Source organism: Carassius carassius, chromosome 5, assembly GCF_963082965.1.
Source record: "Carassius carassius chromosome 5, fCarCar2.1, whole genome shotgun sequence".
Classification (NCBI taxonomy): domain Eukaryota; kingdom Metazoa; phylum Chordata; class Actinopteri; order Cypriniformes; family Cyprinidae; genus Carassius; species Carassius carassius.
Window position 1 is genome coordinate 6,447,368 of NC_081759.1, and position 22,069 is coordinate 6,469,436.

Sequence of the window (22,069 nt, forward strand, 5' to 3'; positions counted from 1 at the left end):
GGGGACTGGGGAGCGGAAGTGACGACACGGGCGCTCGCAGTAGAGCAGCTGCAGCTGATACGGTGACGCGCACAGCGCTGCGGGACGGAGGCTGAGCGCAGCAGAGGCGCGAGGATGAGGATGGATTATAACTGATGAAGAGAGACGCGCAATGATGGGCTGTTCATCACAATTTGTGTGTTCGTGACAGCCGGAGTGTTTTTTATACCTCTCATGTTTATTCATGTGGGCTGGTGAAGTTCACCTGATGCTGAGACGGATCGTTCACTCATAAGTGTACAAGAAAGTGAGCTTCCTCCAACTGAACCTCAAGGACAAACTCACGGAATGTAAATATTAATTGCAAAAAAAATAAATAAAAATAATAATCACTTTTCCAGCGTTACGTTTGATACCGTCTATAGCAATTTTGCGCGCTTGTAGTTGAAGATATTATTATTTATTTTTATTTTTTTTGCGTAAAGAATGCCAGCAGTATTCTAAGCGGGTGGATTTAACCTATTTATTTTAATATAAAAGCAATGTTGTGAGAGTTGTGACGCGGAAATGCCCGTTTGACTACGACTTGGAGAGCGTTATGTGTGAGCGGAGCGTTGTAACGGTCCGCCAATGACGGAAAGTTGACGAACATTGTTTTTATTTATTTCTGTTTTCTTTCATTATTCAACAAAATAACGTGATGCTTTTGTTGATAAGAAACGCTTTTTCTAGTCCTGACGCGACACCGCGACGCCTCGTTTAGTGTTTTCTGAGGGACAGCGTCTGGTGCGCGTTCCTCTGAGGTTCAGCGTGTAGTGTACGTTCTTTTGAGGGTCAGTGGGTATAGTGTGCGTTCTTCAGAGGGTTGATGTTCTGCTGGCCTCTCGTGCTGCTTGTGATGGGCTGTATTCAGAGCATCAGATGCAAACCCAAGAGTTTCCGGGACAGCATCGTGGTTCTGGAGGTGAACTCCTCCATCGACTCGAACCCCACCAGCATCGACGAGTCCTCTAGCGTGGTGCTGCGCTACCGCACGCCGCATTTCCGCGCTTCCGCCAGGGTCCTGGTGCCACCGGTGGCCGGTAAAGAGAGCTGGACGGTCGGCTGGATCCAGGCGTGCAACCACATGGAGTTTTACAACAAATACGGATCCAAAGGGATGTAAGTATCTCTGACACTCAACACAAAGACTTCACATCACACCCTCTGCCATTTAAAGAATTTATGCATGTAGCTGTTGTACTGCACTGTATGTATTTATACATTTCTGTTTATAATGACAGAAATAGGGATAATGACTATTTACTACACGTGTGCTGCAGAAACAACAGCTGTAGCAACTTTAAGCTGAAGCTTTGTTTGCCATGGTAAATGTATTAGTTAAGAGAAAGGACAGAAAATACATGTTTTATTGTTCATGCTACACCTTACATGCACTTGCTTTTCTAACAACAGTAAATAATGACCCTAAACCAAACCCTAAGTGTATAATACATTAATTGTACTTAACTGTAACAAGGACAGTGTAACCAGAAACGATAATAACCATAACACAGTTTATTATCAGTAATTACACAGTCAGAAAGCGTCCTGTCTTCAGATGTTCAGCATTTGTATATTGCACATGCTCTTGTGCGAATTGCACCTGTTTAGATGAACATCATTTGAGAAGCTCAGATATGTAGAATACAAACTAAAGTCTCAGTGTCAAGGTTCAAGATTTTTATTTGTCACATAGACAATTATATAGGGCATATTTATAGTGTCTAAACGTTAGAGCTAAACCAATGTGACAATCAGACACATGTTCATGTAGGATCATCTTAAACTTGTCGTTTTAACCGTGTGCAGTGTTAAGCTTGATAATTTGATCATGTGCTTGAGGTGACATTACAGAGCCTGCATACCGTTTGAGGTTTCACTTGCCCTACTTCCTGTTGAAGAGACTACACTTTGCCCTATTTCCTGTATGAAACAAAAAATAAACCCTTCGGTGTCTTATGATATCTGGAGACTGCACATGCTCAGCCTCTTCATATTCCTGGAAACAAGAGCAGAGAAATGATCATGCATTTAAGATGAATGACTGACGTTACACTTGTGAATGCAGCCGTTCAATATTAATACTTAATTTTTTTTCCCACTAGTTCTACTTCCTTTGTATGAAGTGAATGACATCATATCCTTTATAACATATCATATAGATCATATCATTTGCATTTTACTTACAAATGCAAGAATGTATTTGAAAGTAGTAGACACATTTTATCCTTCAAAATTTTGGTAATTGTTTGTGAAATTTACTAGCAATTTCTGAGCAAAAATTGTTTCTACACTTGGACATTTCAGCAAACCCCAGTACATCTAAAGGATCTTTCAAGCACGCTCACAGAATTGCGTTGTAATGCTCTCAACTGATATTTCAGCTGCTGTTCTGGCCTGATAACTCCGGTCCTGTCGATTTTTACATACTCAGGAAATAAGAAAACACTTTTATATCTGTCACATTCTCTCTTCACCATCTGAAGTGCGTCTGTTCTGCTCATATCGCATGATTACATGAATTTCAGCAACATTAAGCTTTCATTCCAGATTATTATTTTACATCAAGACCTAAGTGTACATTTAAGGCAAGACAGACCAGGTAAATAGTGTAAAATATTAATTAATAGATCTCACTATATTTTCCCCAGTTGATTAATCACAGTACATTAAGACAATTGTTTTGTATTATAGGACTTCTGAAATGGCATGCTTACATATGTAAATTAGGCATTGTCTAATGAAATGTGCATAAATGTGCATAATTCCCAAAACATAAATCTTCATAATTGATCTCTTTTTTATCACTCTATAAATCTGAAAATACTGTCAAGAGACAAAAAAAAACATAAATTTTCACCATGTGTTTAGGAGTAAAATCTTTGATATAACATGAACAATAAATCCCTCAATAAAACCCTTAACAATAAAGTTTGGTGAATGTAAGAGGAAAAAAACTGAATTATGCAAAGAGATAAAGTGCAATAAAATAAAGACTTGTGTATTTTGGATTTTTTCTTTCGACTAGAATGAAAGACATGATTTGGACAGAAAACAGCCTTAAAATCGACCAGTGCATGAAAAACAGGGTTTTTGCCCGTATCTTGCCTTAAATGGTTGTTTTTCAGAGGTGAACTGAAAGATGCAGGTTTGTGTTGTTTGAAATGTTTCCTGTCATGCATTTAGCTGAACTGATGGTGGTTTGAGATGGAAACCGCGTGTTACTCAACGGTGGTTCTTTCCATTGCCATTGAAGTGCGTTGTTTCGTTCCAGAGAACATCAGTTGATGTGTCAGAGATCAGTCTGATGTTGTCAGAAATTCGTGCTGTTAACATAAATTTGCCTACATCTAACATACATATACGGCTGTGTAAAATACCAACAGTTACGTATGATTATTAACTACATCATTGTAACCCATCATAGTAAGTTTAAGTTTCATATACATGTATTTCAACTAGATAATAGAGTAAATATTTATGTTTTGATCTATACAAGCCATTAAGAGAAAAGCTGATGCATGAAAACATGCAAATTGAGTGATATTCCAATGAAACATTAAAGCTTTACACACCAAACAAATATATCATTCAATGTAAGTTGAGTATACAGGTTATTATATTCATTATATTAAAGTTGTTGAGGACATGTAAATGCAAACCTTCCCAAAAACCCCAACCATAACTCACATTAGACATTCTTTAATATGAATATTGAGCTGTTTTTCATTAGGGCATCTGGGTGCACACAGCATAAACACACTCACTCACAAACACTCGAAAGAGTTTCTATTCTTATTCCCCTGATGATAATCAAAGACCCTCGTGTGTTCATGTCATGTGGCTCTTTCCCATGATGCTCTGCTGCTGAGGCGTGAGTTCTGGGAGAAAGGTCACGGTTTTCCTGCATCAGGGAATCGATAGGCCGGCAGCTCTGCGGTTTGTCCCGCCGTCACCCGCGTCTGTGCTGATTCTGCTGTACGGTGAAGGTCATTGAGAGCGGCTGTGCTCTCAGCGTCACTGCCTTCACTGCTTAAAGGCACAGATCCCACCAATCAGACATCTGTGATCATCACCTCACCGCCATGACACTTTTAGATACGTGTGATTGTCACTCGTTTGTAAAACACGCAAGAAGATGTTTAGCAGAATGTTCAGGCCGCTCTGTTTCACAAAGCATGGATTCTGCTGAGTTCAAAAACTGCTGAATAAACACGGAAGATCATAAATGTAGTTTACATGACACGTGTGTGTGGAACACATGCGCATTATGTCATTATTATTACTGAAGTCAAATCTCATCCAAACAGCCATATTACAGCCTTAGAACAAATGATGGAGTAAATGATGACAGAGCTTTCTTTTTTAGGTGAACTAATTATATACTAACTAGGACTTAAGTACATCTTCATGTGTAATTTCATAATTCTGTAGTTTAAGCATCAACACAAGCACACAGCCATCTTTAGTACCGTCTTTGAACTTCCGTTTTTTTTTTTGACAGCTCAATAGCATTGCTGTTGAAGTGTAATTATTTTGTGAAGTGGATTTACTTTTTGTAGAACACATAAGTAACAAACATTATCACGTGCATTTTAATGTTTGAAGCAGACGTCATAAATGTCAGCAGACTGGGAAGATTTTTAAAAAGGAGTTCAATCATAAATTCGTACAGTCTTTCCACGCTGTGGAAATACAAATGGAAGACAGAAGATAACAAGCGCAGTGCTGAAAAGGGGCGAGCTACACATGGATAAGCTATTTTCTTTGAAATATGATTAAACGACTGTAAAAAAACCTGACAAGCATTTATGAAAACCTAAAACATACTTTATTTCCATTTTTATTGAAACTAGTATGCCATGTATGTATTGTAAATATATTTGGACATTTGTAATCGTGGAGCTGCAATTTAATACATTTCTAAGGTAATTTTAAGGTCTCATTGTTGCAGTGTAATTATTCACCTGTTTAGAGTCTACTGCGTTTTAGATTATGAGAGGCACTTTAATCCTTAAAATCTAATGCTATTGTTTCAAATATTATTACCATGATATTTAACAAGTCCGTAATATTGCTGTGGTCCACGGAAATAGTCGAGCTTTAGGGGTTATTCATGTCATCTCACTGGACACAGTTTTTTTTTTACATGATTATATTATTGCATTCATAAAGTGAACCTTACAGTGATTGTTTACAGTTTAATGGAAGTTACTCCCATAATTAATGCGAAGTGTCATGTGGCATAGGAAAATAGTTGGATAAAATTACAGGTACAATAGGGGATTGTCTTCAGAAACAGTTTTTGTTATGCTGGTTGAAAGTCTCTTCACATCCCGATAGCAATCATTAAGTCTAAATGTATTTATCTGTAATTATATATATTCTGTGGAAGGCATAGCACCAAGCAATGTTCCTCCAATCAAAATGTTTGTTCCGAACATTATGAGAGGCTTTCCTAGCTGCGTGTCAACATGTGTATTTGCATACCTCTGTGTACCCTGTTCGCTCAGACAGGAAACTTCATCAGCGCGTTCATGTACGCTATTCAGACAGAGCGAGAACCTGACCTTCATTCCTGCTATTGTAGTACTTTACTAACTGTACTATAAAGTTTTCTCACCATGTGTGAATGACGTGACGTATTGTAGTAATGTTGTCTCTAGGCTGTGTGCATGATGGCGATTTTCAGGGAGTGTGGGAAGTTTAGTTTAAATTGATATGCTAAAATAACTAAAACTGAAATAAAAAAACTACTACTGTATATAGACATTTAAAAACAACAAAAACGAATAAATATTACAAAAACAAAAACAAATTTACCAAAACTAACAGAAATTAACATGGAAGCAAAAAATAGAATCTAATTTGATCCCAACATTAAAACAACGCTGTTTAAAATATAATGAAAAACTTTTACATTTACATTATTATAATGTATACTTTTTAAAAGTCTGTAAAGAAAGGTGCCTTTCTTTAAGTGGTCTTTTATTTCATTATTACTATACTAAATGCAAATACAGATTTGTATAAATATAGCTTTCAAATTTGAAGTACACAACAAGTGCACACTCAATACAGTGAAGTGCACTTCATTTTCACGAGGGCAGAGATGTGCTGTGTGAGTCAGATGATGATGCTGGTGGTCGCTGGAGCTGAAAGAGATGTGTGTGTTTGTTCTTTATCAAAGGTCTCTTTTGATGGACACTCAGACTCACATCCCCGTTCTATGTTTAACTTCCTCTAAGTGCTGAAATAAAAAGCATCCCTCGCCTTTGGCAACCAGTGTTCTGGTTTCTCTAGAGTCAACGCGCTTCATTTGACCCGAGTCCCTCGCGTTTACACGCTCTCATCCTCCAGTGTCTCCTGCAGGTCCAGCTGGGAGCTGCCGGATCTCCGAGATGGAAAAATCCAAGCCATCAGCGACTCAGACGGCGTCAACTACCCCTGGTACGGCAACACCACCGAGACCTGCACCATTGTGGGTCCCACCAAGCAGGACACCAAGTTCACCGTCAGCATGAACGACAACTTCTACCCCAGCGTTACTTGGGGCGTCCCGGTGAGCGACAGCAATGTACCCATGCTCAGCAGCATCTGGAGGGACCAGAGCTTCACCACGTGGCTGGTGGCCATCAACCAAGTGTCGGGTGAGATTCTGGTTTTGCAGACGGTGCGCTGGCGCATGCGTCTACACATCGAGGTGGATCCCGACAAGCCGCTGGGACAGAGAGCCAGGCTGTGCGAACCCATCGCGCAGGAGCAGCCACAGGTGCAGGGGAAGAACGAAGCCATCCCGCCAAACGCCATGGTCAAACCCAACGCCAACGACGCCCAGGTGCTGATGTGGCGGCCGCGGACGGGCGAGCCGGTGGTGGTCATACCTCCCAAACACTGAGACCAAAAGCGGTCAGGAATCACTGTGCTAAACGCCATTGCAAAAAGACAAAGTCAGAATATTACGTCTCAAACAGACGGAAAGAGTGTCGATTCACGCTGCCTTAAGTTTACATTGCTTTCACTGCAAATGTTTCGCCTTAAACTGAGTGCAATGCAGTAAACCTCGCACGTCCTACCTGTCCATAGATTTGCAATGGATGTGACCCAGTTAGTCGTGGTCTAACGGGACTGCGATGACCGCCACGTGCCCAACAAAACGAGGACAGTCATTATGCATTCAGTGTTTTCAGCTGGAGCTTCAGTGTTTTACTTTTGTCAACCAGCCACTTTCAGTGTGTTTTACAAGAGCAGAGTCCAAAAATATATCTTTTCTACTACATGCGAGTTTGCTGTGTCAGTCAGTGTCAAGACGTCGTGGCCAATCCATAGAGCAAATACGCAAACAATCCATTCTCCTGGTGTTTGAATGAGATGCGTGTGAAAGGCTGCATCTGCTCTTGTCATCCATCTGCTCCTCAAATCAAACTCCATCAGCAGAAGCTGAAGGGAGAAACGTGTCTTTGCCGAATGAATGTGCTGAGAAACTCATGTCCAGGCCACAATTCTGCACAAGAACTAGACATTATTTTCAAGGCAGTACTACAGATATTACAATAATGTACCTCAAAAGTTGGAAATAATTCATATTTTTAAAAGAAGTCTCTTCTGTGTAAGAAGGCTGCATTTATTTGATGCAGTAAAACAGTGAAGTATATTAAAATTTAGAATGACTATTTTCTATGTGAAAACGTTTCGTTTTTATGGAAACTGTGATACACTACCATCAAAAATAAAGTAATAAAGACTTTTATTCATTAAAAAAGGATTTCTATTTCAAATAAATGCTGTTCTTTTGAACTTCCTATTCATCTGTGAATCGCGAAAAAATAAGATTACAGTTTCCACAAAAATATTTGACAGCACTACTGTTTTCAACACTGATAATAATCAGAAGTGTTTCTTGAGCAGCAAATTAGCATTTCTGAAGGATCATGCGACACTGAAGACTGGAGTAATGATGCTGAAAATTTTCATAGCAATAAATTACATTTGAACACATTCAAATACGAAACAGCTATTCTAAATTGTACGAATATTTCACTCTTTTTACTGTATTTTTCAAATAAATGCAGCCTTGGTGAGCAGAAGACACCTCTTTTGAAAACATTAAAAAATCTCAATATGTTCCAAACTTTTGACCAGTAGTGTGTAAATATTTTAGCATTTTTATAATATATCTTTTTTTTGCATTGCAGTGTTGAAAATTTGAGGGAGAATTTGCTTGATGTTCATGAAAATTACAATTAAGCACAATTTTGATCCATTCTGCAACTCAAAATGCACTTCAGCGCTTCCTGATGCCATGTGTTATTGACCCATTGAAGGCCTTATTGCACTGAGATGTGATTGTGTTGATGGACAGTGATTCAGTCCAGCTGCAGTCAAACGCTGACCAGCATTTATATGCACACGTGGATCCAGCGCTATAACAGAAATTGAGCTTTAAGTCCATCTTCATCCGTGCCGGACAGCTCAGTCCATACAATACAATCAGACCAGAGACTGTCACGTGTGTTTCATTTCATCAGTCACTTTTGGATGATTGAGTTAATCTCGTGTGTTTGATCCGTTCACATGACGTGAGTCTGCAGGTGTGTGTTTGGATGCTTATACACAACATGACTAAAGAATTTTAGTTCAGATTTCTGTTATGTGTACTTCCAGCAGAGTTTTATTCATCATCAGACCAAATACATTCACTATTAAATGTTTGTGTTAAGACTCCTCATTCTCACACAATTCCTGCTGTTTGGCTTGGAACACAATATGACATCTGACAGACAATAAATCCTTCAATCATTTAGTTTTGGATGTGAAATAGTAAAACTGAATCCTTCAGCTCCATTAGCAGCAGATATTGATAATGCAAGTGTGAATGTGTGTGCGTGACTCGATTTTGCTCTCTTTTCAGAAGGCACAATTGGAGTTTGGGCCGTTTTATAGCTTGACAATAATACTTGAAAAACAGAAGTTGGGAAACATTTCAAACTGTGAAGATGCACATTGTGAAAACAAACGTTCAAAGACAGCTGAATTTTTCATGAAGAATATAATAAAACTGTGAGATTCAGCACAATTTCTTGTCTTTGATTCAGTATGACTGTGGCATCGCTTTATCTTGTTTGTTTTGCATCATTTATGGGCTTAAAGATCAAATATTAATACTCAAGATACAAGAGCTACAGGACTAATAAAGACATCGAAAACCAAACTCATGAACACAAGAGCATGTCTGAAGCACGAGAGACTGTATTATTACAGATTTATTACAATATTTTATTATTAGTCCCATCAAGCTCAAAAGTACAACCCTGTTATCAGATGATATTTTTATTGAAAACCCCACGTTGTTCTAGCTACAAACCTTGGTGAGCAAGATAATTATTTCAGAAGCATTAAAACAACTTATTTAGTCCATACTTTTATAGTATAAATTAATTTTACAGCTACTAGTTGCGATTTACTAGTCGTGCTATACACTGGCGTAAGATCTTCCTGTATCCTCACTGTAAGCAGATGATGTGCAGACGGTTTCATCACAGCCTCCAACGGATTTCAGCACGCTTGATAATGGAGTGTATTATACTGTTATCCGTGGATGAAGACGGGGCTTAAGCCAGAGAGAGACAGAGATTAACAGACTCAATCCCAGACGCAGACAATACAGCGGCATGATGGGATTGATCTCTATCTGATCATCTGCAAACAAGATGAAAATACAAACTAGACAGTGACTAAAGAGCAGACGCTCACAGAGCCGCATGCACATGAGTCTGCATTCACTGCTATATTTACACGCCTCCCTCCTGCACCTGTCCCATTCTATAAACACGTATAATCTATAAGATAATAATACATACAGACGCCAGACGCTCATGTCTACCGCTCAAAAAAAAAAAAAAAAAAGTGGACAAAAAGTCCCCGGATGACCTACTGTCCCTTGAGACAACGGGAAAGCATTTATGAATAGAAGTGAAGCAACGCGACCAACGCTGGCAGGTCACGTGACAATGACATCATGGCGAATATAGTACGACCAAATTTATTCATACTATAAAGAACATACTTTTTTCACTGAAATAAATTCAAATTTACATGTTGTAGCTACTAAGTTTCGAACCCACCTTGAGTGATTCCACTAAAATTGTTCTTCGGTTTTGTGACTCTGATATTCTGAGGAAACCATAAAGTTGGCCTATAATAAACTCCTATCAGAACAGCCTGACATCAATAAAAAAACCACGGCTGATCTTGCTTTCATGAATCAGGCTCTCATTATCCGGGAGGGATTTACAGATGTGATGGAAAACAAGGGCAGGATTACTGAGGTGCTTTATCACCATCACCATCACCATCTTAAGTGAATCTGCTGCCGGATCCACCTGTTCTCAGTCAAACATCCCAAACAACCTGCAGCTTTGTGCTTCTTGAATAACAGTCAGTCATAAACGACAGATGAAGTGAGTCTGTAGAGTTCAGACTCTCTTCTAGGAGAATCTCAATCTGGATGTACTTTCACAGGCATGTGAAGAGACACTACTGTGATGATAAGCTCCTTAGTGACTGACACACACACAAGGTATTTATCAGGTCAGGAATTAATCATATTTTAAGATTGAACAGTTAATATTAAAGCCTAAATTGAAGCTTCATGAATTTGAATGGCATACAAAATGTCCATGCATTTGGATTTCATGGTTTTAACAAACTAATAAACTTATAACTTGATATATGTTTGTCAGTCAGTGACACACACATGAAACTGTTCTAATAAACTAAGTGTGTTTTACATAACCAGTTTTATGTACATATCATCAATAAATCCAATTGAATTATTTCTCCAATGAAAAGATTTTTCTTGATTCCGAGCAAGTAGAATAATAATAATAATAATAATTCATTACATTTATATAGTGCTTTTCTAGGCACTCAAAGCATTTACATAGAATAAATGCATTCAGGAGATCTGATTATTTCAGTTAAAATGAAATAAATGCAAACAGTTGATAAATGTTTCTTTGATGTATGACTGACAAACATGCATCTCATTAAATGTATTCGTTTATGATAAAACTGTAATCCAAATTTTAAATGTGATTTAAAGTGTGACATTAAAGGACAGAAACTGGGCGTATGGTCAACATCACATGTTTATTTTTCATTGTGCAGTTAAAACAGGAGAAACTGCACTGAACATGAAACAGGAGGACATTAGCACACGGTAAGAACACGAGCGTTCACGGCACATTCAATCTTGCGCACACACACTATAAAACAACTGCAGACCAGATCAGATTACATCAGCATCCGCCGATCAACTCCTCCAACTGCTGAACGTCTGAGACGATGGCCTGGAACACATCATCAGATGTGAATGTGTGAGCAGAGCACTGATGGATGTGTGTGAATGACACAACACAACACTTACTGGTTGGTGCTGGTGTTTCCAAAACCTCCAAAACCTACAGACAAACAAGACACAATGAGAGAGTCCGACTTCATCAGTAATGACGGGTGAAAGAGAAGCAATAAAGAGGTCTAGAGTGGGTTTATCACTGTAACTAGGTAACGTGTGACACTCTGTGAGCAGCACTCCAGTCTGTATATCACAGCAGAGATAAGAGCTCATGGGAAACAGAGCTGTGACTGAACTTCATAAAACTCAAAACCAAGGCTGTTATTGTGAACTCAAATTAAAATGAGTATTAAATCACTAAATAAAGATGAATACAATTTTTAAGTTTAGGTTAAAGTACTAAAATTGATGAAAAAAAAACAAACAAACCCAAAACATCTTTTTTTTTTTAAACAAAAGCACAAAAATTCCATTAAAATTAGAACCACTGACACACAACTTAAAAAGATAAATAAAATTAGGTTTAGGCTGAAGTACTACAATAACTAAAAATAAAGCTAAATAGAACTATTTTAAAAATTCATATTTATTTACAAAAGCACAAACTACAATCTAAAATTTGAAACATTGTCTTACCAACTGAAATAAAATCTTGAAGTAAAATTTTACAAAAAGCACAAACTAAGATGAGAAATGTTGACAATTTATATAGCTATCGAATATTTTAGTAATCGAGTATTCGGCCAAAAATTCCATCGATTAGTCGGATAAAATGTGTTTTTGCTTAAAGTGCAATATTAATTATGCAAGAGAAAATAAGACTCCTAGGTCTCTAAAAATTATTTTTAAATTAAATTTTTTTTATTTTTTAAATGCATAGAATGCAATGCATATTGCATACATCAAAAATTAAAATTTAATTATTACCCTTTAATTATTATTTAATTATTGTTTCTCTGTCTGTACTTGTACTGTGAACAATGACAATAAAGTTGACAGATGAATTAAGTGCATTTAAGTGCCATTCAGTTGGGGTTTTAAATAAAGCATTTTCTGAGATGCACATTAAACACATAAAACTTTAATTTAATTTATCTTTTAATTATTGAAAATTAAGCAAACTTAACTTTTTGGTAAACGAAGGGGATTTACTATTAAATTTAAAACATGAAAGAAATGTGTGATTAAACCTTAAAAAAATATTACATTTTAAATGTAGTAGTACATTCTGCTGAACAACAGTAATACATATCTGGCACAAACTTTTCTTTAAACTAATTTTAATTGAACATTTTATCTCAATTACGATTAATGAACGATTATTTTGTTTCTGTTTGCTATAGTTTAGAAAATGGAAATAAAATATTACAAGAACTCAAGAGTTAAACTGTCAGAACAAATTCATCTTTATAATATCAGATAACTTTGATAGAAAGATATGTAATGGATTACAATCAAACAAAACTTCAGATAACAGTCAATATTTTGTTGGCCAATTACCAATCAATGATTAATTGTGTTCAGTCTGGTGTGAAAAGGTTGCATTAGCAATTCCGCAAAGGAGAGCTCCGTTCAGTGTTACCGTCTGTGAGACGCGGCTCTCTCTCTGCATGCGCACCGAGCACAGCGCGCGAGTAACCAGCTTCTCAGTTCAGCTTTCCCGCGTCTTGTGTTTGAATGCTTTAAGATTTTTTGAATGGTCAAATTGGCAAGTGGCAAGGCTTAATAACACGTGAAAATGATACGCTTTCGTGTCGTCACGCAGCAGCGTTCTGTCAACTGTCCTGAGCTTCTTTTTAGACTGACCTCAGCCAGACGGCTGAAATCGACTAGTAAAGGTGGGATATTTTTTCCTATTGAAAGCGCGTTATTTTATCTATGTTCGTAGCATTTCTTATAGATTATTGCTCGGTTTAAGAGATAAATAAAGATCAGATAAAGATAAATTAGCACAGTACCAGTACGAGTGATTGCGTGTGTGTGAATAAGTCATACTGTCTCTATATTATTGTGAAGCTGTGGGTTGTAAATAGCCTAGTTCCTTCAAAAGTAGAAAAATATGCTATAATAAATGTTGAGATTCTAAGCTACGTTAGTAATAAATCACAGGACAGCTCTGACAACTAGTTTCTGCCTTCCTCTGTGTGCGCGATCTTCACAGCTGTTTATATGAGTGTTCATGCCACAATGCAGCTGTGCGAACATGGTAGCTCGAAATAATAATACACATCCGACCATCTAATCGCTTGAATGTCCAAACCATAAAACAAATACAACTGAAAGTTTAGTGAAGACGCAAGGCTCACCGCTCACGCGCCATCACTGTTGAACCGCCGTTCACCTCCGTGTTTTGCTCTTATGCCACTGACTGGAGAGCAGAGTCATGTGGCTACACACGTGCTAGTATGCTTTTAAGGGGGAAGTATTAGGATTAAAAAACCGAAATAACCGAAATGGGAAAATTAAGTCGGTTAGAGGTTCTGAATTTCGGTTTCGATTACTTTTCGATTAATCATCCAGCCCTACGCTGAAATTACAGCGAGCATCACGCGCGCTTCAGTGTGTTTAATGAATGAAGACGCGCTTCTGCTCCATTCATTAACACAGACACGCAGAACATGCAGGATTCATATTTAAATAGACTGTTACGGCTTAATATTTACAGATATTAGTCCATATCGTGATTTAATGTAAGTGCAATGCGTTAAACTGTAAATTCCTTTTTATGACTGGATTCCGCGATTCCCTCCGCGTTTTCTGCATCGCGGAAATCATAGGGCCCTAGTTGTGGTATGCCAGCTCTATCTTGCAATGGACACACACCACGACGTTCTTTTTACGTTTGCCGGCGTCCTCAAATCAAAACACTGCTGTATGCCATTTCAGACGCAGCGCTTGCGTCTCCTTCCGCTTTGTGGGTGACGTGAACGCGTTGTGTCACATTGAAAAAATCATTGAGAAAGAACCTGACGTGAGATTTAAAATAAATTAAAAGAGGCTTCGAGGCAGAGGAATTTGCCTCGATCATTTTTTGTAATCGAGTTACTCAAGGAATCGTTTCAGCCCTAATATATATATATATATATATATACACACACACACACACACACACACACACATATACAGGGGCGGATCTACCGGGATGGCATGGGGTGGCAAATGCCACCCTAAAAGAAAGCCTTGCCACCCCTGCTGCCACCCCAGTTGGCAGAAACGAATTAAAAGTTATGGCCAATTTGAAAATTAACGAGCCGAATCTCCAATGTCCGACTGCAGTGAATGCAGCAGCACAAGAGGACGCCAGAGCGGCAAGAGACAGTATGCAAGAGACTGATTTGTTTGGAAAACTTTCTCAGTGCGCGCAGAGCGAGGGAACCATGAGACACAGGAGGAAAGAGGTAAAAATGTATTATCTATCTAGCAAGAAATGAAGCTTTAATGAAAGCACAGACTTTGAGATGATAAATAACTAACGTTACAGTGGTTTAGTCTACTACGTGATACATTACCAACTTTTAAAAAGCGTAAGGATAAGTAACAACTTCGTTTTGTGTCAGAACTTTCACACTTTCATTCATAAATTCACCCCGTCTGTGTTTGCAAAGCGGATTGAATCGCGGAATTCAGTCACAAATGGAACTTGCTGTATAAAGCAGAACGTAACGGAATTCGGCCATTTTTTAATGAATAAATCAAAAGTAGAGCTGTACATTTAATCAAATCTCGATATGGACTTGAGTCTGTGAATATTAAAGGTGTTCAGTACCGTCGCTCCCGACACGCAGAGTACGCAGTCTGCGTAGGGCACCTACTCCCAGAGGGGGCACCATCTACTGTCTATGGGCACCATCCCAGTTGCTCAAAAAAAAAAAAAAACCTTCCGCCATTCTCCCATCCGCGCTCGCGACTGCTAACACCTTATGTTTTCGGCTGAATGTTCATAATTGATGGATGAACATCTATGCCCAGTCAAAGGACATCAGCAATCCGGTGCAGAGAAAAGAAAACTAAAGAAAGTTTAAAAAAAAAAAAAAAAAAACAGGCATAAAGTTGGCTTGACTATGGACATTAGAGAGTTTCAAATTTAGGGACAGTCTCTAAAGTTATATGCGATATTGATATACACTTTTCTAACGTCAGTAGCATTTGAGGAGAATGACTTTCTTACAGTCATAAAAACAAATGTAATTGTTTATTTATGTGTCAGCTATAATGCACAATTGAATTGAATGTTTGATATTAAAATAAACTGTAAATCATATGTAAATTATGCTACTTTTTCACCTGGGCTCAAACGCAAATTTGAAGCTCAATAGCATTTGAGAAGAAAGACTTGCAGTCATAAAACAATTGTAATGTGTTCATTTAGGTTTCAGCTACAATGCACATTTTATACATTTTTAATATATATAAAAATAAATTATAAATCATTTAGGTAAAAACAAGGTCCGTTTATCACTTTCAGGCACATTCCTGTGGTTTTTTTTTTTTTTCAGGTTCCCTTACGAAAATGACCCATGGTTTTTACAATAACATCACAAATCATTCTTAAAGGTGCTCTAAGCGATGCCGGTAGTCGTAACTTCTTGTTGACGTTCAAATTGTTGTCAAACAAAACGGAGGCTAGCTAGTCCCTCCCTCCTCATCCGTGCACTAACCCCCCAAACCCCACCCCCAAATCTTTCTTGTCGGTTATTGGCTGGAACAGTTTGTTATGTTTAGTGGTGCTGGTGAGCCCAGTTTGTTTTTCTTGTTGTTTGTTTGCTTGTCGTTTTTTTACAGTGTGTTCAGGGGACAAGCAGCTAGCGGATAGTGAGGAGATGTTTGCTGGATGTGACAAAAAATGTTTTGGCCTAAAAAATGTGTGACATCACTTAGAGCACCTTTAATGTTTTTTTTTATGTTGTCGTTGCTATAAAAACAGACCTAAGCCATCAATAGCTTTTAAAATGACTTAAAATGCATATAAAAAACAATGAGGCAATAATTATTGGTTAATAATAACACTGTTAAAGTACATAATGTAGGCAAATACAAAATAATCCATTTATGTACGTAATTCCAAATGCCTGCAAAGGGAGCCAAATGTAACTGCTGCTGTTACACTTACAGGACAATCAAATCCTTGTTTAGGCTACTGACCAAACATTTAGTTCAAATATTCACTTAATCTTTCATTTTTGGCCACCTTGTTGCTATAGATGACACAGCCTTTATAATTTCATAATTTCTTCAACAAAAAACGAGCATATCACAACCCTTACAAAAATAAACCATGGTTTTATCATAGTAAAACAGCTTACGGTAATTTCCTTTTGCATGATTTCTTTATGCTTGAGACTATAAAATAAATTAATAAGTAAAATAAATAAATTAATAGACTGAATAAGTCATAATAAAGTTATAGCCATAGGTAAATGTCGAGAGCTACAATTGTAATTTGTAAATAATACAATTTATTCATTTAGTTTTTTATTTGATTAAAGTTCTTTTTTCACCCCTATAGTAGGTGTTTTTTTCATCATCATATTTGAGGAACGGGTGCACAACAATACAGTCCTGCTTAGGGCACCCATTTGGCCAGCGGCGGCCCTGAAGGTGTTGTTATACACATCTCTGTGTATAACAACACACATTCCGTGTGCTCTACCACACACACACTGAAGCACGCGTGGTGTTTTCAGCTCTTCACTATATTGACGCATGATGTAGGCTACACATGTGCACGCAAGCACATTATGAGAGGATTTCACCATTTCATTTGATAAAACTATCGTCATTCATTCGTATCGTATACACAGACTGACAGAAATTTTAATGTCTTTATGACAACCTGTCAAAATAAATTTACGGTATAAATTTCAAGAAATTTAAACAGAAATATAGTACTATTGCACAGTAGAGTATGCTATACATCAAGTAGGCCTATTAGCTAATAATAATAGTTTATTTAAAAAAAAAAAAACTGTCTACAACTCACCAAAGTAAAAGTTTGGTCTAACTCAAAGAAATTATGTAAGAAATTGCACAGTAAAATATACTTAAAAAAAAGATATACTAAAACGTTATTTTAAAGGAATATCACACAAGTTTTCATAGATAGTTTTAATGTAAACTTGCCAAAACAATAACACCAAATTTTTCAAAAACAATATAATGTTTATTTATTTATTATAATTGTCAGCTAATAAAACCTATGCTTCAGGGACCATATTCATATAACATCTAAGGCTAAATGTAGCTCTTGACTGGTTGAGTTAAATGGTGATTAACAAAACAGTAGAAAATCAGTTGAGTCTCGCCATCTGTAAATGTCATTGGCTATTAAAGTCTTGTGTTTCTTATAATAAACTGACATATTGATAACACTGAACCTTTTATAATGCTTATAATTACATGTCGATGCGTACTGTATGCATTAGTGAGTGTGGTGGTGCTTATGGGGTATGGTCACTTATTCCTTATATGAACTGTTTCAAATGCAATACATTGATTGCATGAGATTTAAGTTTGTAAATGATAACCTGTGCCCTTTTGTAGTGTGCACATATACTATTTATCATCAAACTGTGATAACTGTGACTAAATTCAGTATATATACGTCTGCCATATGTTGCCACCCCTCAAAAATTCCTGCCCCCTTCTCGCCACCCCATCAATATTTTTCTAGATCCGCCCCTGTATATATATATATATATATATATATATATATATATATATATATATATATATATATATATATATATATATATATATATATTTTGTTTGGTTTGACTGAATCGCGCCCTCTTGGTGCTGAGCTTTTTGGCAGGTGTGAATGCAGCAATCGCACTCGGGTGCGGACCAAACAACTGTACCGAGACCCAGCTGAAGAGGTGGTCTCGGTCTGCTTCCAAATGAACTCTGGTACAGATCGTTTAAGGTATGTTTGTGACCCAACCTCAGTCCAACCCAATTGCAGGAATCATGCTCATAAACAGACTGCTTGTGCATATACTGCAGTTATTTGCATTTCAGTGGCTTAAATCATTTGTTTTTAAAACACAATGCTTAAGAACACTGCAAATGATGAGTTTACATGGCAACGTAACATGAGCACGCTAAATAGGCTAAAGCTTGACGCAAAAATTACCATGACTATGTTGGGGGAAAATAGTAATGACATTATTTACTAATAAACTGGAGTTTTATGAGACAGAGTCACAATGAAGTTGATAACATAATAATAAGAATATTTGTTTTAGATTTGAATTATTTCGTTTTGTAGTCATTTAAAGCTTTCTATAGATATATATTTATGTCTGTAAGGAAAATATTTGCTGAGTTGCGGCTCATTTTTGTGAAGCGCTCCTGTTCAAAACAAGGAACGGTAAGCACATTCTATTTGTTTTCTTTATTTTACAATAGCACAATGTTTACTTGATATTGTAAGTGCACACAAATCTTATTCTTACCTTTTTAAGCAAAAATGACGACGTATATAATTTGATTCCACTGATGTCCTGAAGCGCGCTTCAGCTTCCACTCTCCGCACAAACGACTAGATATGTGCATAATAGCGCACATGTGCTTGCGCAAATTTCAGAAAACGTAGTAAAGATATCAGTAAAGAAGTCCATGATGTGACATCAGTGGCTCAACTTCAATTTTGGGAAGCTATGAGAATACTTTGTCCGCAAAGAAAACAAAATTTATTCAACAATTCTTCTCACCAAGTCACCTTCTTTCATTTCATCTACCTTGATGCATGCGTGCGCTTTCCCTAGAAAGTAATCAACGCAATCAGCACATGAAGAATATAAACAACACTAATTACGCAGATTACATTCTGGGGTACTCTACAAAATGGTGGAAGATGGTAACTAGGTGAGAAGAACTGTTTAATAAATTACGTTTGTATTATTTTCTTTGCGCATAAAAATAATTCTCGTAGCATCGTAAAATTACGGTTGAACCCCTGATGTTGCATGGACTATTTTACTAATGTCCTTGCTACGGTTTTGGACTTGGGAACACTGCGGTTGCGTTCAGGTCTATGGAGTGTCAGGGAGCTCTCAGATTTCACAAAAAATTTCTTAATTTCTGTTCCGAAGATGAACGTAGGTCTTATGGGTTTGAAATGACATGAGGGTGAGTGAGTAATGACAATTTTCATTTTGGGGTGAATTTAAATAATGAGTTTATTTGTTTGTTATGAGTATTATCTGACATAATGAAATCTGACTTCAGATTTTGGTTTGGTTCAAATCACTGAATTAATTTTTAAATTCTCATTCTTTTGTGTATTGTGGTACTGGGATTTTAAGATAAAATGCTAAATGCATGCTCTAATGCTGGTCCTGCTGTTGCTATAAGAGGAAGCACAATAACAGCAGTGTTTGGAAGCTGTGAACTCACCTCCAGACGAGCCGAAGCCGGAGAAAGCACCGCTCTGAGCCCCGAAGCCTGGTGGCTGCTGCTGCTGCTGCACCAGACTGCCGAATGACGGCGCTGTGCTCGAACCCGCCAGAGAGCCGAAGGATGGCGCACTCTGAGGAGATGCGAACCTGAAACACACAATCACAAGCATGCATCGCATCAGAGCATGAACATGTGACACAGATGGCAGTGGGTTTATTTGGGTGAGTTATGTGGTGCGGCACAGGTGCAACACACACAGGATTAGATCATAGCAAATATCACTAAAATAACCCACACCTCTGACCTCATCCATCATAACACGACCCCAATTTACTAATCTACTAGATGCTTTTATTAGCAGGAGACCCTGTATGTCTAAATATAACCATAGTGGTTTCAAAATTAAAGGGTTAGTTCACCCAAAAATGAAAACTCTTATTATTAATTACAGACAAGGAAAGACTGACAAGGAAGAAAATAAATTGTTAAATAAAATGTTGAACAAAAACTTTATTTTATTTCTTTGCACACAAAAAGTATTCTCGTAGCTTAATAAAATTAAGGTTGAACCACTGATGTCACATGGACTATTTTAATGATATCCTTACTATGTTTCTGGGCCTTGAAGATGTCAGTTGTGTTGCCGTCTATTCAGGGTAAGAAAGCTTTTGGATATCATCAACAATATCTTTAGTTATCTTTAGTATAGTTAATAATGACAGAATTTGTATTTTTGGGTGAACTATCCCTTTAACCTATTATTTCCTCTTTCTTTTAACAAGCAACTCGATGTGTCTTATATCATCATCTGTTCAACTTCTTTTGCATGCTTACATCTGTTCTGTTGCTCATGATCAGTGTTTTTTTTTTTCGTCATTTGCTGCATTTTTTCCATCACAGACGAGCTGATTTTATTTGAGAGCTGTGTTGGTGTGTTTTGCTCATTTCAATCTGCTCACGACTGATGATCAATATCCATCAATTATTCCACTGGACTCTCAAAGGGTCTCGTCTAGTTTCAGAGCAACACTTAAAAATGCATTTTCTCCACTTCTAACTTTCACTGTAGAGAAACCAGATATCTTGTGTCTTCATTTGCCAAAGTAATTATCTGTCAGTGTGTCTAAAACTCACTAAATGATGGAAAGATTCAGAGTAAAGGGTTAGAAGATCCAAACATTGAATTTGTTTAACATTTCAAAATGAAATGAATCTTTTTACAGTTGCAGTTTAAAAGAAAATTATTTTATGATCCCTAAATACTAAATAACATTTATAAGTAAAATATGTTTGAAATATTTAATGAAATTATCGCCTTTAGAAGTTTAATTATCATATTACGATAAATCGCCATCGCCACCAAAATTATCAGTAAGACTTGTTATACCATTTAATATATTAAAGACATTTGATGATCTTAAATGTGACCCTGGACAACAAAACCAGTCTCAAGTCGCTGGGGTATATTTTTAGCAATAGCCAAAAAATCATTGTATGGGTCAAAATTTATTTTTATTTTATGCCAAAAATCATTAGGATATTAAATAAAGATGTTCCATGAAGATATTGTGTAAATTTCCTAGTGTAGATATTTCAAAAATTAATTCCTCAGATTCCAGATTTTCAAAATTGTTTTGTGGTATTGTTTTGGTTTTGTGGTCCAGGGTCACAAATTTAGATCAAACTGACTTTAAGAGATTTTAAGGATCGCAGGGACCCTGTTACTGACGCTCATGTTTCAAACTCAAAAGTGGGGCATATTTATTTATATGGATTACTTTTACAATGTCTTCATGAACCTTTTGGGGCTTGAAAGTTTTGGCTTTGCAGACTTTCAATGGATGGACAAAAATGAGCAGGCATGATAAAGTTTATATACATTTTGAATAAATTTCTATGTAGTATCAGACCTGTTTGTTCACCAGATCTACACATGCCCTTGTCAAGAGATTAGAAACCCTTCCCGTTTTCATTGCCTTTAGCGAACTGAGTGTCAATATTGTGAAAATGGTCAATTTGTGTGCACCTTACATAAGCTGCCCTAACCATAGTCTGCCGAGAGACCATATTTATCCACTTTTGTCCAGCAGAAATATAATCATGTATATGTTTCACTTTATCTCCATGCAATCACATGTTAATATTGGTGTTGAGAAGCTGAACATACAGCAGCCTGTGCTGGTCTGTGACGGGAGACTCCTGATCTATCTCACAGCCTGTAATCTCCAACACACACACACACACACACACATAATCTCTGCATAACCTACATCCTGCATCATCTCTGATAAC

The 22,069-nt window shown here is 37.2% G+C and overlaps 2 protein-coding genes and 1 long non-coding RNA gene across 3 annotated transcripts in view; 1 reads left to right on the forward strand and 2 right to left on the reverse strand.

Annotated features, from left to right (window-relative positions):
- Positions 1-22,069, reverse strand: part of LOC132140245 (uncharacterized) — a 146,769-nt gene that overhangs the window by 13,625 nt on the left and 111,075 nt on the right. The window lies entirely within an intron of this gene.
- On the forward strand, positions 63-8,545 carry LOC132140714 (protein FAM78A-like). The gene is made up of 2 exons (XM_059549623.1): positions 63-1,140; positions 6,394-8,545. The coding sequence occupies exons 1-2, from the start codon at positions 848-850 to the stop codon at positions 6,917-6,919; spliced, it is 819 nt and encodes a 272-aa protein (XP_059405606.1). The 5' UTR covers positions 63-847; the 3' UTR covers positions 6,920-8,545.
- The window catches only part of LOC132140715 (nuclear pore complex protein Nup214-like), a 48,745-nt gene continuing 37,790 nt past the window's right edge, over positions 11,115-22,069 (reverse strand). The window contains exons 34-36 of the mRNA XM_059549624.1: positions 19,775-19,923; positions 11,450-11,483; positions 11,115-11,372 (exon numbers count right to left, since the gene is read on the reverse strand). Coding sequence (XP_059405607.1) covers positions 11,336-11,372; positions 11,450-11,483; positions 19,775-19,923 — 220 coding nt within the window. The 3' untranslated portion in view covers positions 11,115-11,335. The remainder of the gene's footprint in view (positions 11,373-11,449; positions 11,484-19,774; positions 19,924-22,069) is intronic.